This window comes from Gorilla gorilla, chromosome 6 (assembly GCF_029281585.2).
Source record: "Gorilla gorilla gorilla isolate KB3781 chromosome 6, NHGRI_mGorGor1-v2.1_pri, whole genome shotgun sequence".
Classification (NCBI taxonomy): domain Eukaryota; kingdom Metazoa; phylum Chordata; class Mammalia; order Primates; family Hominidae; genus Gorilla; species Gorilla gorilla.
This window is the reverse complement of record NC_073230.2, coordinates 100720461-100740105: the sequence shown is the minus strand read 5'-3', so window position 1 is coordinate 100740105 and position 19645 is coordinate 100720461. Positions and strand designations below refer to the sequence as shown.

At 37.6% G+C, this 19645-nt stretch overlaps 1 protein-coding gene across 23 annotated transcripts in view; it reads left to right on the top strand.

Moving 5' to 3' along the window:
* ADAM22 (ADAM metallopeptidase domain 22) overlaps window positions 1–19645 on the top strand; it is a 267617-nt gene that overhangs the window by 136176 nt on the left and 111796 nt on the right. For all 23 annotated transcript variants that reach the window (XM_055346842.2, XM_019031229.4, XM_055346836.2 and 20 more), the window contains one exon: window positions 3767–3833. In XM_055346842.2, coding sequence (XP_055202817.1) covers window positions 3767–3833 — 67 coding nt within the window. The remainder of the gene's footprint in view (window positions 1–3766; window positions 3834–19645) is intronic.

Here is a 19645-nt window from a genome sequence, read left to right as displayed (position 1 = left end):
CATTAATATAAAATTTCCTTTATGTTAAGGAGGTCTTCCATTTTCCTGCACTTAAAATGATTTAAGTAGATCCCTATATAATGATTAACAATGAAGTTCTAAAGAAAATAACAAGATAATTTGATTGTCTCTACTTCAGGAAGCTTCAAGAAAATTAACTTAGGTTCTAACTTGATGATAGTAAAGATTTTATGGTTTAGTAGAGGGAAAAGTGAAAGTTTAAATTTAAGGATTCTCACCCTAATCATTAAAATAACAATACTTTGCAGACTTTCACAATATGCAAACAAACAAAACCAAATTGCATGAGCTGTTTTTGGTTTAAAATTACATGGAGCGCTTTCCAGCAATACTTGTGTATAGAGGCTTGATTGAAATAGCTGCATAATTCCTGAGCAGAGGGCTTTTCTTTGCTATAATTACATTCGTGCAGTGACTCATATTCTCTTAATGCCTAGATTTTATAATTCAAAGGGAAATGTTCCCTTGAAATTTGAAAACCTGGAGGACTCAAAAGTTGTTTTTAGATTTTATTATTATTATTACTACTGCTATTCCTACACCACAGCTAGTATTCCTCTGAGGAGTATTTGACTTAGGTGATTTTGATTTCACTCATGCTGGCTGCAGTAGTGGGGTTTGACTCATGTGACAGTGAGAGAGCAAGGGTACCAAAGATGTCTAGCACAGGGATAGGGTGTTCTGCATTCAGGGACTTCAGCAGTGAAGATGTGGGGCTTTCACTCTGGTATTCACCACCGTACAGCTCAGTTTCTTTTAAGTGTCAGCTTACTTTTGACTTTCTGTTTCTCTTTCCTTCATCAGCTGAATGATTTTTTTCTGAATTTACAAGTTCAGATTCCCAGGAGAGGGAACCTGGCTGGCTCTGCTGATAAACATGCCTCTGTATGATGATGTTTCTCTCCTACATCTGGGGAAGTTTTTAAGACTGATAGCAAGGTTGGAGGACAGTCCTTTGCAAACACCTGGCTAGTATCTCTCCTGTTTTGGGTAAACAGGGTGTGATGCGGATGCTGGAGCAATTATCAGTTTTGCCTGAGGCAGGTCTTTCCATATAATTTCACGTTTTTGTTATAAGCCCTTGGAAATTTGTGAAATATATAATATACTCATGATGAAGACAAAAAAGAAGACAATTTTCAATTGGATGTACAACAGGTACTTTCTTCACCACTCTCCTTTCCAACAATATTGTTCAGTTCTCTGTAAAGAATCATGATGGTCAAGGGAGGCCCGGCAGGAGAATCTTGATTGTTCAAAGACAAATGTTCTTGTCAAAGGATTGGTTTTGGAGTGGCCATATAGTGTAATTCTGGCAGAAGATACTTGAGAAGATGAATGCTAAGAGCTATTTTTGAAAGGGCTTGTTCACTTTTAAAAATAAATACAAGGCTTTTTTCTTTTTTTAATCTTGGAATAATGTATTTTTTATAAGATGCTGAGAATTGCAGCCATCATATCACGGTCATGAGAGGAGCCAGTTAAGAGAGCCCCGGCTACCATGCTGAGGGCAGAGCAGAAAGTTGTAAACACCCCTCATCTCATTAATGGCACTGAGCCACCACGTGAGCCAACCCTGGAACTGCCCTGATGTCAGATGGGAAGATTACTTTGATGCAATGGTAGCCTCCAAGTATGCTTAGGTGAGCTATCCTAAAGGTGAGGGAACCAAAAGCTCCCACAGACTAAATTCCAATCCTCAAATCACATAATTCACTAAATTAGTTTAAAGTGCACAGTGAGAGGCAAGAGGAAAGATTATTAGGTTGGTATACCTGGGTTAGGGGCAAGTAGGGTAGAGGGGCCATGCCAGCTAATCCTGGGATACACAGTGTTCATGTTCATACATCTGCATATGCCTTCCCCACTGATGGTGTGGTTACAAGGACCAGAGTTGAGGTTTGGGCAAGCCCCAAAGATAGCAGTTGTCCCAAGCTAATAACACCTGCTCAAGTGTCTGAGAGATACTGGGACAAGTATGCCTAGTCAGTGGCTGTGGCTTGCCAGTTAGCCTCACAAACAGTCATGAGTTCTGTTGTGTTTATTGGACAGATAACAAATGGGGCAGGAAAGAGTATCAGCAGTTGTTGTTAATCAGGGTAATTTTGTACCCCAGTGTACATTTAGCAATGTCTGGAGACATTTTTGATTGTCATGACTGGTGTATGTAAGAGATGCTACTGGCATCTATTAGGTAGAATCTAGGGATGCTAAGTGTGCTACAGTGAACAAGACAGCCTCCCAAGACAAAGAATTATCTGGCCTAAAGTATCAATTGTGTTGAAGCTGAAAAACCCCCTCATGAATATTAAGTACATATGTATATTTAGTGTATCCTGGATATTTAGTGCCTCTTATATATTTAATATATCATGAACATTTATTACTCATATGCTTCAAGAGTAATTGACATTTCTTGATCTTGCAGCCCTTTCTGTCAGTGTGTAACACATATACAATCTTCTTTTTATACTTTATACATCTGTGAATTCTGTTCATGTCTTACTAGCAAAATATATACTGAAAATATCTTAAAAGGGTTTGCCTATATTTTATAAACCTCAAATTTATTTATCAAGTAGAACTGAATATCTTCAAAAGCAAATTTATATTATGCTAGCCCTGGAATTTCAAAGAAGAAATAAGATGATAAATGTCCTGATTGTTTAATATACTTTTTGTTGTGTTTTCTACAGCTTGCAGCTGAGAGCGTGCTAGCTGATTCTAACATAAAGTCAATAAGAACTTCTATTCTAAAGATAAATGAAGCATTGACTTAGACTATAATTACAAGTTTTCTAAATAGTAATATAAGTGCCAGATAATACAGGATTATGGTGCCTGCATTAATGTAATGCTGGTTTGATCGTTCTGTTTACATTTCAAGCAATTGTAGGCATGGTGCTTTTCATGATGAACCTCTGTGCTCAAAAATGCACATTTTTAGATGATTGGAACAGTTTTAGTTTGATGACCTTCAGTTCACTTAAGGAGTTTTTAGTTGGCTCAATGTCTATTAATAGAGCAACACTAGAAATTTATAGCTTCATGCATTTTTAAAAATTTATTAATGATAGTTTTATTTATATTTTAGTGCTTTAAAAGATTAAAAATATTTTATGGAAGTTGTGTCTTGAGACCCCTCCATTAAAAGGGAAAGTTTTTCATATATATGAAATTAAAGAGAAGCATATTTAAGATTATAGAAACATGTAAATGTTGTTTAGGATTGATTTCAAAAAAGAATAATTTTCAGATGTTGATGGTATATATTCCATTTCATTTCTTTTAACTTTCTTTGCCTTTTTTTATTTTGTGATGAAAACTAACATTTTGTCAGATGAAAATATCACATATAACACATTAAAGAAATGGTAAGGCATAATATACAATTAAAACTGTTTGATAAAAAGTTAAAGTAAAAAATTAAGGACAATATGTCTTTAAAACAATGATGTGCTTACGGTAGTTTCCTGGAATTATTGGCTGGTTCAGCAGAATCAGCTGTGCTCAGCAATGGAGTGACAGGTGGTGTAGGCAGTTCAACCTCATGTCCTTTTAGAAATACTGGGTGTGTGTGTGTCTGTGTGTCTGTGTGAGTGTGAGAGAGAGAGAGAGACCTATAAAGTGTTGATTTGGGGGGCTTAAAGAATTGTTAAAGCAGATATGTGTAAACTAGATCCTGATTTTCGTGTTTTACGTTTTTGGGATCCTCTTTAGTCATCATTTATTTTTGTTGTTGCAGTGATTTGCTGTCCTCTGAATACATAGAGAGACACATTGAACATGGAGGCAAGACTGTGGAAGTTAAAGTAAGTGAAATTTTCCTACTAGTGGGGAAATTTATTGAGAATCTTTTAATACTACTGATTATTATTTTAATTTTCAATGATATTTCTAATGTACAGTTTTGAGGGTTTTAAAAATACTTTATAATTTGAAGTTTTATCACCCACTTTGGAAAAAAGAAACTTTACTTTTAGTTATCAGAAAAAGAATTTTTAGGGTACTGTAGGAATTGCTAGACTTAATGTTTTGTAGGATTGCTATAGCTGCAAGTACTAGGTTGGTGCAAAAGTCCTTGTGGTTTTTGTCGTTACTTTTAATGGCAAAAACCCCAATTATTTTATTTTATTTTATTTTATTTTATTTTTTTGAGACAAAGTCTCGCTGTTGTCGCCCAGCTGGAGTGCAATGGCGCGATCTCAGCTCACTGCAACAGCGCGATCTCGGCTCACTGCAAGCTCCGCCTCCTGGGTTCAAGTGATTCTCCTGCCTCAGTCTCCCGAGTAGCTGGGATTACAGGCGCCTGCCACCACACCCGGCTGATTTTTGTATTTTTAGTGGACAGGGGGTTTCACCATATTGGTCAGGCTGGTCTCGAACTTCAGACCTCAGGCGATCCACCCGCTCCGGCCTCCCAAAGTGCTGGGATTACAGGCATGAGCCAACGCGCCTGGGAAACCCCAGTGACTTTTACACCAACCTTTAGTTCTTTCTTAGATTATGTCACTGAAAGTAGTTTTTGAAATTTGCCTTTAATGTTACCACTGAGAACCAAGAGGTGAAAACTTGGGTCCAGGGTAGGTGTTTGCCTTTGCATTCAGCTGTGTAAGATTCCCAGCCCTGCCGCCCCTCCACCCTGCCCCACCCCACACCTCCACTGGTAAAATGTAAAATTGTTAGATCTACAGGAGATCAAGGAGTTAAAAATACCTGGAGATGGAAATCTCAGCATACTGGTTATGACAGGTAAACTGTGAAAATATTAACACAAAAATAAAAGCCTCCACCAGCTAGAGGCATAAGAATGTGGGGGTTTTCCCCCAGATCTGCAGATGGTATAATCTGAGAGCATATGAAAACAAAAGCCACCCAAGTGTAGGGCTTCCTTCTGCTCAGTGTTTAGTATAGTGACTTTTGGCCAGGTGTTTATTTTCTTCTGAATAGGGTTCAGACTATCTATTCTACTTTATCTGAATTATAATCCCACTTGTTCATATTCATTTCCTTTTTCTAATTACAAATTAGATAAATGCTCATTTTAGAAAACTTGTAAACAGAGAAAAGTAGAACGAAAAAGGAAAACTTTATCCTTAAACTCATAACTGAGAGATAAATGTTTTCATTTTGTTATTTGAGTGTTTTTTTGTCATATGCACACATTTGTATATATACATACATATTTATATAGTATCATATGTAGCTACAATATTGTATCTGCTTGCTTCTGTATCATTTTGTAAACATTTGCCAAGTTATTTTCCCATAAAGCCTTTGTTCAGTTTTTTATGTACATTTATTACTGTAGTAAAGCTTTTTATTTAAACTGTTATCAGTAACCAAAATAAATTATACTGCCCTATTCAAATGACAATCTGAAGATAATTGAGTTTTTCCATTACATATATATGTAAACTAAAAGAAAACTTTTCATTATGGAAAAGTTTAAACATACTTTGAAGTGAAAAGAATGCTATAATGAGGGTCGGGAGCCAAGATGGCTGAATAGAACAGCTCCAGTCTACAGCTCCCAGCGTGAGCGATGCAGAAGACGGGTGACTTCTGCATTTCCAACTGAGGTACCGGGTTCATCTCACTGGGGAGTGCCGGACAGTGGGTGCAGGACAATGGGTGCAGTGCACCGTGCGTGAGCCAAAGCAGGGCGAGGCATCGCCTCACCCGGGAAGCACAAGGGGTCAGGGAATTCCCTTTCCTAGTCAAAGAAAGGGTTGACAGACGGCACCTGGAAAATCGGGTCACTCCCACCCTAATACTGCGCTTTTCCAACGGGCTTAACAAACGGCACACCAGGAGATTATATCCCACACCTGGCTCAGAGGGTCCTACACCCATGGAGTCTCGCTGATTGCTAGCACAGCAGTCTGAGATCAAACTGCAAGGCGGCAGCTAGGCTGGGGGAGGGGCACTCGCCATTGCCTAGGCTTCAGTAGGTAAACAAAGCAGCCCAGAAGCTCGAACTGGGTGGAGCCCACCACAGCTCAAGGAGGCCTGCCTGCCTCTGTAGGCTCCACCTCTGGGGGCAGGGCACAGACAAACAAAAGACAGCAATAACCTCTGCAGACTTAAATGTCCCTGTCTGACGGCTTTGAAGACAGTAGTGGTTCTCCTAGCACACAGCTTAAGATCTGAGAACAGGCAGAATGCCTCCTCAAGTGGGTCTGTGACCCCCGAGTAGCCTAACTGGGAGGCATCCCCCAGTAGGGTCGGACTGACGGACTGACACCTCACACAGCTGGGTACTCCTCTGAGACAAAACTTCTAGAGGAACGATCAGGCAGCAGCATTTGAGGTTCCCCAATATCCACTTTTCTGCAGCCACCGCTGCTGATACCCAGGCAAACAGGGTCTGGAGTGGACCTCCAGTAAACTCCAACAGACCTGCAGCTGAGGGTCCTGACTATTAGAAGGAAAACTAACAGAAAGGACACCCACCCCAAAAACCCATCTGTACGTCACCATCATCAAAGACCAAAGATAGATAAAACCACAAAGATGGGGAAAAAACAGAGCAGAAAAACCAGAAACTCTAAAAATCAGAGTGCCTCTCTTCCTCCAAAGAAACGCAGCTCCTCGCCAGCAACGGAACAAAGCTGGATGGAGAATGATTTGACGAGCTGAGAGAAGAAGGCTTCAGGAGATCAAACTACTCCGAGCTAAAGGAGGAAGTTTGAACCAATGGCAAAGAAGTTAAAAACTTTGAAAAAAAATTAGACAAATGGATAACTAGAATAACCAATGCAGAGAAGTCCTTAAAGGACCTGATGGAGCTGAAAACCATGGCACGAGAACTGCATGACGAATGCACAAGCCTCAGTAACCGATGTGATCAACTGGAAGAAAGGGTATCAGTGATGGAAGACAAAATGAATGAAATGAAGCGTGAAGAGAAGTTCAGAGAAAAAAGAATAAAAAGAAACGAGCAAAGCCTCCAAGAAATATGGGACTATGTGAAAAGACCAAATCTACATCTAATTGGTGTACCTGAAAGTGACGGGGAGAATGGAACCAAGTTGCAAAACACTCTGCAGGATATTATCCAGGAGAACTTCCCCAATCTAGCAAGACAGGCCAACATTCAAATTCAGGAAATACAGAGAATGCCACAAAGATACTCCTCGAGAAGAGCAACTCCAAGACACATAATTGTCAGATTTACCAAAGTTGAAATGAAGGAAAAAATGTTAAGGGCAGCCAGAGAGAAAGGTCGGGTTACCCACAAAGGGAAGCCCATCAGACTAACAGCAGATCTCTCGGCAGAAACTCTACAAGCCAGAAGAGAGTGGGGGCCAATATTCAACATTCTTAAAGAAAAGAATTTTCAACCCAGAATTTCATAACCAGCCAAACTAAGCTTCATAAGTGAAGGAGAAATAAAATACTTTATAGACAAGCAAATGCTGAGAGATTTTGTCACCACCAGGCCTGCCCTAAAAGAGCTCCTGAAGGAAGCACTAAACATGGAAAGGAACAACCGGTACCAGCCACTGCAAAAACATGCCAAATTGTAAAGACCATCGAGGCTAGGAAGAAACTGCATCAACTAATGAGCAAAATAACCAGCTAACATCATAATGACAGGATCAAATTCACACATAACAATACTAACCTTAAATGTAAATGGACTAAATGCTCCAATTAAAAGGCACAGACTGGCAAATTGGATAAAGAGTCAAGACCCATCAGTGTGCTGTATTCAAGAAACCCATCTCACATGCAGAGACACACATAGGCTCAAAATAAAGGGATGGAGGAAGATCTACCAAGCAAATGGAAAACAAAAAATGGCAGGGGTTGCAATCCTACTCTTGGATAAAACAGAGTTTAAACCAACAAAGATCAAAAGAGACAAAGAAGACTATTACATAATGGTAAAGGGATCAATTCAACAAGAACAACTAACTATCCTAAATATATATGCACTCAATACAGGAGCACCCAGATTCATAAAGCAAGTCCTTAGTGACCTACAAAGAGACTTAGACTCCCACACAATAATAATGGGAGACTTTAACACCCCACTGTCAACATCAGACCGATTAATGAGACAGAAAGTTAAGAAGGATATCCAGGAATTGAATTCAGCTCTGCACCAAGCAGACCTAATAGACATCTACAGAACTCTCCATCCCAAATCAACAGAATATGCATTCTTTTCAGCACCACACCACACCTATTCCAAAATTGACCACATAGTTGGAATTAAAGCACTCCTCAGCAAATGTAAAAGAACAGAAATTATAACAAACTGTCTCTCAGACCACAGTGCAATCAAACCAGAACTCAGGATTAAGAAACTCACTCAAAACCGCTCAACTACATGGAAACTGAACAACCTGCTCCTGAATGACTACTGGGTACATAATGAAATGAAGGCAGAAATAAAGAGGTTCTTTGAAACCAACGAGAACACAGATACAACATACCAGAATCCCTGGGACACATTCAAAGCAGTGTGTAGAGGGAAATTTATAGCACTAAATGCCCACAAGAGAAAGCAGGAAAGGTGTAAAATTGACACCCTAACATCACAATTAAAAGAACTAGAAAAGCAAGAGCAAACACATTCAAAAGCTAGCAGAAGGCAAGAAATAACTAAAATCAGAGCAGAACTGAAGGAAATAGAGACACAAAAAGCCCTTCAAAAAATAAATGAATCCAGGAGCTGGTTTTTTTAAAAGATCAACAAAATTGGTAGACTGTTAGCAAGACTAATAAAGAAGAAAAGAGTGAAGAATCAAATAGACGCAATAAAAAATGACAAAGGGGGTATCACCACCGATCCCACAGAAATACAAACTACCATCAGAGAATACTATAAACACCTCTACACAAATAAACTAGAAAATCTAGAAGAAATGGATAAATTCCTTGACACATACACTCTCCCAAGACTAAACCAGGAAGAAGTTGAATCTCTGAATAGACCAATATTGAAATTGAGGCAATAATTAATAGCTTACCAACCAAAAAAAGTCCAGGACCAGATGGATTCACAGCTGAGTTCTACCAGAGGTACAAGGAGGAACTGGTACCATTCCTTCTGAAACTATTCCAATCAATAGAAAAAGAGGGAATCCTCCCTAACTCATTTTATGAGGCCAGCATCATCCTGATACCAAAGCCTGGCAGAGACACACAAAAAAAGAGAATTTTAGATCAATAACTTGATGAACATTGATGCAAAAATCCTCAATAAAATACTGGCAAACCGAATCCAGCAACACATCAAAAAACTTATCCACTGTGATCAAGTGGGCTTCATCCCTGGGATGCAAGGCTGGTTCAACATATGAAAATCAATAAACGTAATCCAGCATATAGACAGAACCAAAGACAAAAACCACATGATTATCTCAATAGATGCAGAAAAGGCCTTTGACAAAATTCAACAACCCTTCATGCTAAAAACTCTCAATAAATTAGGTATTGATGGGACATATCTCAAAATAATAAGAGCTATCTATAACAAACCCACAGCGAATATCATACTGAATGGGCAGAAACTGGAAGCATTCCCTTTGAAAACTGTCACAAGACAGGGATGCCCTCTCTCACCACTCCTATTCAACATAGTGTTGGAAGTTCTGGCCAGGGCAATCAGGCAGGAGAAGGAAATAAAGGGCATTCAATTAGGAAAAGAGGAAGTCAAATTGTCCCTGTTTGCAGATGACATGATTGTATATCTAGAAAACCCCATTGTCTCAGCCCAAAATCTCCTTAAGCTGATAAGCAACTTCAGCAAAGTCTCAGGATACAAAATCAATGTGCAAAAATCACGAGCATTCTTATACACCAATAACAGACAAACAGAGAGCTAAATCATGAGAGAACTCCCATTCACAATTGCTTCAAAGAGAATAAAATACCTAGGAATCCAACTTACAAGGGATGTGAAGGACCTCTTCAAGGAGAACTACAAACCACTGCTCAATGAAATAAAAGAGGATACAAACAAATAGAAGAACATTCCATGCTCATGGATAGGAAGAATCAATATCGTGAAAATGGCCATACTGCCCAAGGTAATTTACAGATTCAGTGCCATCCCCATCAAGCTACCAATGACTTTCTTCACAGAACTGGAAAAAACTACTTTAAAGTTCATATGGAACCAAAAAGAACCCACATTGCCAAGTGAATCCTAACCCAAAAGAACAAAACTGGAGGCATCGTGCTACCTGACTTCAAACTATACTACAAGGCTACAGTAACCAAAACAGCATGGTACTGGTACCAAAACAGACATATAGACCAATGGAACAGAACAGAGCCCTCAGAAATAATGCCACATATCTACAACTATCTGATCTTTGACAAACCTGAGAAAAACAAGCAATGGGGAAAGGATTCCCTATTTAGTAAATGGTGCTGGGAAAACTGGCTAGCCATATGTAGAAAGCTGAAACTGGATCCCTTCCTTACACCTTATACAAAAATTAATTCAAGATGGATTAAAGACTTAAATGTTAGACCTAAAACCATAAAAACCCTAGAAGAAAACCTAGGCAATACCATTCAGGACATAGGCATGGGCAAGGACTTCATGTCTAAAACACCAAAAGCAATGGCAACAAAAGCCAAAATTGACAAATGGGATCTAATTAAACTAAAGAGCTTCTGCACAGCAAAAGAAACTACCATCAGAGTAAACAGGCAACCTACAAAATGGGAGAAAATTTTTGCAGCCTACTCATCTGACAAAGGGCTAATATCCAGAATCTACAATGTACTCAAACAAATTTACAAGAAAAAAACAACCCCAACAAAAAGTGGGCAAAGGATATGAACAGACACTTCTCAAAAGAAGACATTTATGCAGCCAAAAAACACATGAAAAAATGCTCACCGTCACTGGCCATCAGAGAAATGCGAATCAAAACCACAATGAGATACCATCTCACACCAGTTAGAATGGCGATCATTAAAAAGTCAGGAAACAACAGGTGCTGGAGAGGATGTGGAGAAATAGGAACACTTTTACACTATTGGTGGGACTGTAAACTAGTGCAACCATTGTGGAAGCCAGTGTGGCGATTCCTCAGGGATCTAGAACTAGAAATACCATTTGACCCAGCCATCCCATTACTGGGTATATACCCAAAGGATTATAAATCATGCTGCTATAAAGACACATGCACATGTATGTTTATTGTGGCACTATTCACAATAGCAAAGAGTTGGAACCAACCCAAATGTCCAACAACGATAGACTGGATTAAGAAAATGTGGCACATATACATCATGGAATACTATGCAGCCATGAAAAATGATGAGCTCATGTCCTTTGTAGGAACATGGATGAAGCTGGAAACCATCATTCTCAGCAAACTATCGCGAGGACAAAAAACCAAACACCGCATGTTCTCACACATAGGTGAGAACTGAACAGTGAGAACACATGGACACAGGAAGGGGACCTTCACATACTGGGGACTGTTGTGGGGTGGGGGACTGGGGGAGGGATAGCATTAGGAGATATACCTAATGCTAAATGAGGAGTTGATGGGTGCAGCACACCAACATGGCACATGTATACATACGTAACAAACCTGCACGTTGTTCACATGTACCCTAAAACTTAAAGTATATAAAAAAAAGAATGCTATAATGAAACCCCTCATTCCCATCATGCAGCATCAATAGTTATCAACACTTTGAGTATCTTTTTTTTCTCTTTTTACTTTGTGTTTTTGTGTGTATGTGTGTGTGTGTGTGTGTGTATGTGTAGTATTTTAAAGCAAATTCCAGACATTAGGACATTTTGTCAGTAAATACATCCTGTATACCTATACATTTCTAATTCATAATGACTTAAAATCTGGTAATTCTTGTAAGCGACCTAGATGTAATAATTATGCCTGTCTCTCCAGAAAGTTATTCAGAACTGAAGATTGGTGAATTGAATGGTGGATTAATTTATATTACTGCCTCCCTACAGAAAGGACAGGATTCATCTAGATACAACATGGGAGAATGGAGCCATTTTGTTTATAGTTGGGAAAACAAAATTACCTGGGGCTAGAATCTCCAGGTCCTTTTATTCCCATCCCTTTTCATTTGGCCTCACTTCTCTATTTTGTATGATAATGTTTTTCTGATGTAGAGTATCTCTTATTCCCTTGTTAAATTAAAGAGGAAAGGAAACAGGCCATTCACTATCTATTTCTATCTGTGTCTGTCAGTGGAATGATGAAATGCAAATAGGAGCGTGGAGGGTGGACCCAGCAGACAGCTCTCTGCTGTCTCTACAGTAATATCCTTTTTCAGAAAAATTGTACCTAATCAGCAAAGTGCACTCCACTCTGGGATCTTAAGGCTCCTTGGGTATACATAACTCATGAAGCGCTGACTTTGCTGCACAATCTTTGCTGATTTTCCAACCTGAGATTTGCAGTTTCTTTGTTGATGGTTTTTCTAACCCCTAAGCCTGTCATACCAGGGAAATGATAAATACAAACTTTGTCCAGACTGAAGGGCCAGTGGTTGTTTATTTTTCCCTTTAAGAAAACCGCTTTGATCTCACCTGTCACCTCCATTTGTTTCCACTCCATTTAAAAATCTAACTCAAAATTCTCCTCTGGGTTTTTTCAGGAACCACATTGAAAATGCTGAATTCTGCCCATCAATCCAAAGTCAGTAGCCAATTATTTCTCTGCTGGTTCCCTCCCGTCTCGACTTCTGTGCTTAGCTCTTTGGGATGTTTCTTTTTACATGAAATCTGATAGAAGTCTATTTTCTTTATTAATGACTCATTAATACATTATAAATCAAAGTTGTAATGTTTTATATTTTTTTCCTTCCCTGCAGTACCTTTTTAAAAAGCAACTCTTAAAACTTTTACTTCTTTACCTTCCATGTTAGTTTGCTAAAGCTACCATAACAAAGTACCACAGACTGGGTGGCTTAAACAATAGAAATGTATGTTCTCTCAATTCTGGAAGCTAGAAGTCCAAGATCAAGATGTTGACAGGGTTGGTTTCTTCCGAGGCCTCTCTCCTTGGTTTGTGCATGGTTTTCTTCCTGTGTCTTCACATGGCTTTCCCTCTGTGTATATCTGCATCCTAATCTCTTCTTGTGAGAACATCATTCCTATTGAACTAGGACCCAACCTAATAACCCTGTTTTAACTGCGTTACCTCTTTGGAGACCCTGTCTCTACATACAGTTATATTCTGAGGTATTAGGGGTTAGGACTTTCACATATGCATTTTGGGGAAACACAATCCACCTATAACACCTTCCTTAAGAGCCCTGTAAGTTTTTTTTGTTTTTTCTTAAAGTTGGCTTTTCTCTTGGGACTGAAGTAAATGAAAGGAAATATGAAATCAAAGCTAAACTCTAAGAGCTTCTTGTGTCAGTTTGCACAAGCATGGCCATATGTATCCTAAGGATGCAAATTTAAAATTAAAGTGTTATTCCAAATTTAACAATGGCTAGAAACCAGTTGATAAATGGCTGTCCTCAGGTGTCTTTGAACTTTTGGTAAAGGAATACATTTTTCAGGAAAAAACATTTTTAAAAAAGAGCTGGATGCCGTGTCATGCCTGTTTGCAGCTACCAAGGAGGCTGAGGTGGGAGGATCACTTGAGTTCAAGAGTTCAAAGCCAGCCTGGGTAACACAACAAGAGACTGTCTTGAACAACAACAAAAAAATCATGATAAATCTTTTAGATTGCAATTTTGTTTTTAAAAACCTATATGGTAAAATATACAACTGACACAGAAATTCACATAAAACAATGTATGGGTTGATGAAATACTAAAGGCAAACAATTTTATAATGACCATTCAGTTCAAGAAATAAAGCTCGGCCAGCTGTTTATTTGCTGCATCCCAAGCCCTTTTCATCCTCCTCTTGTAAGATTTGTAAACACTATCCTGACTTTTATCATAACCCCTTCCTTGCTTTTGTTTATAGTTTTATCACCAAAGCATGTACCCCTACAGTTTAATTTTGGCTGTGTAGGTTTTAAAAATAATTTTTGGCTGGGCGCAGTGGCTCACGCCTGTAATTCCACCACTTTGGGAGGCCGAAGCAGGGGGATCACGACGTCAGGAGATCGAGACCATCATGGCTAACACGGTGAAACCCCGTCTCTACTAAAAATACAAAAAATTAGCTGGGCGTGGTGGCATGCACCTGTAATCCCAGCTACTCAGGAGGCTGAGGCAGGAGAATCGCTTGAACTCAGGAGTCGGAGGTTGCAGTGAGCTGAGATCGTGCCACTGCACTCCAGCCTGGGCGACAGAGCAAGACTCTGTCTCAAAAATAAAATAAAATAATAATGTTTTAAAAATTATCTTTCTCTTTTGTCCCCCCTTGCAATTTATTTGTTGAAGAAACCAGATTGTTTATCCTATGTAATTTCCTACAATCTGGATTTTGATGTTGATTGCAATTTTGTATTTAGTGTAAAAACAAACACATTTTGGTGATTGTTCCTTAACATAATGATTTGTGTTATCTGCAGGGACATCATCAGCCTCATTGAAATCAGTTTATCTTGTTCATGTAGCTGTGCATAATTCTGATATAAAAGTTATATTAAAACTTAAAAAGAATTTTTTCAAAGGTTACAAAAATAAAGTCTTTATGCAAGAAAATAAAGATACTTTTTATTCCTTTAATGGGACATATTAATCTTTCACTTACGTTTATTTTCAATCCATTTAAAAATTAAATTCTTAATTTACTCATCTGTTCAGGGAGAACTTTTATATGATTGACACGGACTTCTAAAAGAATTTTAAAGTAAAGCCTCAACTAATCAGAATACCTTGGGAATACAACTTTGATTCTGATTATGGAGAACCATCGTTCTGGATTCATAAGACAAAGGACATTGGAATTGATGAGTAGTGGCAGCAGAGTCTCAGCCATGCAGTTTGCTGCTTTATAGCTTGTTTTGTCTTGAAACAGAAAGCTGCTAATATATGGGGCTAATTGAAATGAACAGTTATATAGGCTTTAGTTAATCAGTATTATAATGCTAACAGTAATAACTATTTATTACAGTAATAACTTTTATTGTATGATGTGATAGTCACATAAATTTGTATGTACCATTCAATCCTCAAGACAACCTGTAAATACAACTATTATCCTAATTTACAGAAACGAGACACAGAGAAGATATACAACTTGCGAAAGTAACGTAGTAAGGAGTAATAAAGCTGCAGTTTGAATCTAGATTCTCTGACTCCAGAGCTGACTCTTACATGTATAATATTTTACATACTATAGAATGTACACCATACATTCGGTGTACATTCTATAATATGTAAAATAAGAGGCATAAAAATTGAAATGTATTTTATTTATACTCATGGTATACATATCTAATTCATTTTTGGTATCTAACAATTTCTCCTTTATGGTCTTTAATCCTTAAACTGAAATGGTGATCTACATAAAGACCCTTTAGGCATTTCTCTCAAATTCAGTTATGCATTTAGGTAGTTTTTCTGTAATATCAGTTGCCTTGGGCAAGAATGGTAAAAGACACACTCCAGGCCAAAGCTTGTTTTATTTTTGTTTGAATGAACGTATGAGGAAAATAACCATAGTATGAATTTTAGAAAACTAAGAGAGGAATGTCAAATCCTTTATATAGGTCAGGAATGTGTGTAGATGGGGCAGGGAACAGATTTTCTTGTGGCCAAAAAGTAAAAGTAGACATCTTTGTAGAGATATGATTTATTATATCACCAATGAAAGATCATGACAGTCAGGCATATTCTGACTATTAGCATTGTTCTGATAATATTTCTTGGTGAAATTATTTAATCTCATATGATTATAGTAAAAAGTAATCGTCAGTGAATATCTATGTGTATTAGCTCAAGTTATTTCTAAACTACTGTATATGAGCATTCCCAACTTGTCTTTGGATTAGATTCCTAATCCTTAATGATGAGTTTGTACAGAGACATCCATTACACAATATTGACTTTTGACTGGTAATTAACTGTTTACGACTCATCATTTGATTGAATTGAGTGCACTCAAGAATCACTGCATCAAAATCTTAATTGTATTCATAGTTGCAGTAAAAAGATGAATAAGTAAGCAAAGGAGTGTGGGCCACCATTGAAGTCTGGAAATGAGTAAAGGAATTGGAGAGAGTGCTGTGCGTTGAAGGGCAGTTGTCAGAGGAGAAAGGAATAAATAAGGGTGGGAGAGGTTATTATGACTCTAGGGAACCTTTTACTCTGGTGGTAGTATAGTTACATTCAATTACATAAAAGTTATATTTATTTAGGAAAACTGAAAATGGCCACTATCATCTGTGGAAACAAAGTAACAAGGAATTTGAGTTAGTAGCAAGGAGGAAGCCTGAGTTTTTATCCAGAATAGTTTTCTGCTTCTGTTCACATCTGTCTTCCCTCCCTGGGGTGGGAGCCCCATGATAGATTTCTAACTTAGCACAATACCATCTCCCAGCAGGCACCTATGCTGCTAGCAGAGTCTCTAGATTCCTTTTGTGCTCATTTTTCTAAGTCAGATTTCCATTTCTTCTTTCTTAAAAAAGGGATACCTTTTAAACGTCCTGCCTTAATCGTTTAGTTTTCCCCAGTGAATGTGTCAATGACAGGAAAAAAAAAAACACTAGTAGAGGACAGCTGTAAGAAATCACTTAGAAAATTTTAAATATAGTGACTGTCAGGACAACAGATGCCTCCCTGGCTAACTTTGTAATTCCTGTGAACTTGAACAGCAGTGATAGAAAATTTCTTGCGATCTCAAATTGTATTCAGGATTTCTCATGTCACCTCTTCTAGATTTCCCCGCAAGGACCGTACTTCTCAATACTTGAATAACTCGAAAGGTACACAACGTGTTAGAGAAATAATGTTTCTTAAGATATCTTTTAAAATGTATTGTTTGTAAAAACAACAACAATCCAAAATTATATGTGCAGTATAACACCATGGACTCCTTTTGTAAGTGAAATATATTCTCAGTTTGTCATTAGTGACAGAGTTTAGTTTATATACGATATAAGTTATAGTTTAGTGACTGCATTCCATTTCTTTTTTTTTTAATGACAGTACTTAACATATTCTGTTATGGGACATAGATTTTTTTTCCGACTCCAGTGCAAATTGAATAGTAAAGAATTGCTTGAATTGTTTCTTTTTTGGCCATGGGAAGCACAAAAGTAGCTATTAAACTGTCAAAGTGGCTCATATTTATTGCAACAGAAAAGATGAACAAGGGGTTAATCTGCTTTTGCTTACCCTGGGTATAAAATTTCCTTATTGATTCTTAAAACTGCATTACCATACAGAATCTTGGCTCTTTCTATAAGAGTAAGAAGAGTAAGCAATTAAATATATATATAAAAAAAGAAAAAACAGACCTTGGTGTGCAGTAAATTTTGCTGCATGCATTATTAGTACAGAGCTATCCATACCCTTGCATCAATGATGAATCTTCTGAAGTAGAGACTTGTGTGTTTTTTCAAGTAGGTTTTTAGGTTATCTTTTGTTTTGGATGCAGTCTTTGAGATAAAATGTAGCAACAGCCACTGTTACCAAGTAATCTATACTAAGGCTTTTTCCTTTACTCTCATTTTCGTTTTTCTTTTCCAATAGAGCAACTCAGCAACAGCATTTCTCTTCCAAAGTGCCTTCCTTATTTACAGCTTTCCCTTGCATATGAGAAACATGCTTTCTGTCTTGAATTCTCACTTCAGTAGCTTCTCCAGAAACTCTTGGATAAGGCTCTTGGATAATACTTAGTCACCTAGACAGTAATTAAGTCACATGATTTAGGAAGATGGCTTTAGAAATGATGTTTTTCTTTTTGAAACGTATCTATTTATAGAAGTTGTCACTTAAGCTCCTAATTTTATCACCAAATTTCAAATCCAAGTTTCAGGCATTTTCCTTGGCTCTGTGGAGGTGGGGAGGCTTCTTTCCAAGTAAACAAGCTCAGTGATGTGCATTTTAAGGGCCGGCTGATGGGCAGAGTGTCAACTGAGGGCCTTCAGTCATTGGAGGGTCTCCTGCTGCCATGGTAAATGGAATTTTTTTTTTCTAAAAAGAACAGCTATATTGAGGTATAGTTCACATACCATAAACTGAGGTGAGTTTTGGTCTCCATTTTGTCTGCTAGGGAACATAGATTCTTTAACAGTGTGTGTGTAAATACAGTTGATTAAAATGATCACAAACAATTAATGAAGCAATGATAGGGTTGTTTGGAAGATGTGACTACCTGTATGTTAAAATCTGTTTTTATGTTTTCCTTGCTGCACTTGCTGGGAGATTTAGGTTAAGGACTCTCGCTGTTAAGCTTAAACTCTGAGAGCAGAACTTTTGGTGTGGAACAAAGAGAACCCTCAGGTGCAGGTGTTACAGGTTGTGGCATGAGCATGCAGGTACCTCACATAGGTTCTCTCAGACAGGAGAGGAAATTTTGGATGGTATAGCTATGAACATGGTGTCTTTCTATGCTGATCAGAACCAAGTTAACCACAAATACACAGATTTTAAAATTAGGTGACTTGCAAAAATTTATTTTCAAGACCATTCTCTGAAAAACAGTTTAGCCACGACTTAATGTCAGTTTGACTAGTAATGAAACTAAAATGACTTTAAAAATATTTATCAATACATCTTCATACATGAATATTTAGTTGTTAGCTGTAGGTAGGCTAGCTTTAAACACTATTATATTTTAATGACTCCATTCTCCCCTAATTACTGAAATAAAATGATTTTTTTAAAACCTCAGGATATAAAGATCCTACAAGAATAAGAGCTCAACTTTCTAAAAGTGATTCCATAAGTAGGGTTCACCATACGGTAATTTAATGAGAAATTATTGAATTGAATTTCATGGTGCTTGTGGGAAACAATATTAGGATCTTCTGATTTAGAGATGATTCTGTAATTGCAGATAGGGCCAACACAGGAAACTGTGTCCCTTGGTTCCTGTGGGTTTGAGCTGTTGCCCATTTTTAAGTACTTTCATTTTTAAATAGTGAATTGTGTCAGAGGAATACTCATTAATTTTCTCTGTTACTCGTTCAAGAACTGTGATATTCTCACAGAAGTATTTTAAATACTGAACAAAAGTTTATCTGGAAATATTATAGTTTTGATGGTTAGTATATGTAAGTCATAGTGAGCTAGTTTCATTGATTAATAATTACTGTATATTGCTGTCCTGTAGAAAGATTATGCTTTCATATACTGTCTATTAACTCAGGCTCCCTAACTCAGTCTTAGGGGCAAATAACTGCCGCCAGTAATTTACTATTAGTCATTTGGAAGAGTTAGCCTTTTCTCCTTACAAATCCAAACTCATTTTGCTTACTTAAGGCTACTGATGGATTATTCTTTTTAGTTAATGACACTCATCTTAATGGAATTAAAAATATAATGACTTATTGTATTTCTGTTTTACATCATTGTCAAAGTCTTGTATTTTTACAAATAAATATTATATATTCCTATTAGTGCTCACTTTAACACCAGGGATTTCCTGTATTATGCAATCTGTATGTCTTTCAATCCTATGATATTCAGATGAGATCAATACTAGTAACTGGATTTAGGATTAATAAAAGTACTGGTAGCAGTTGGAGTA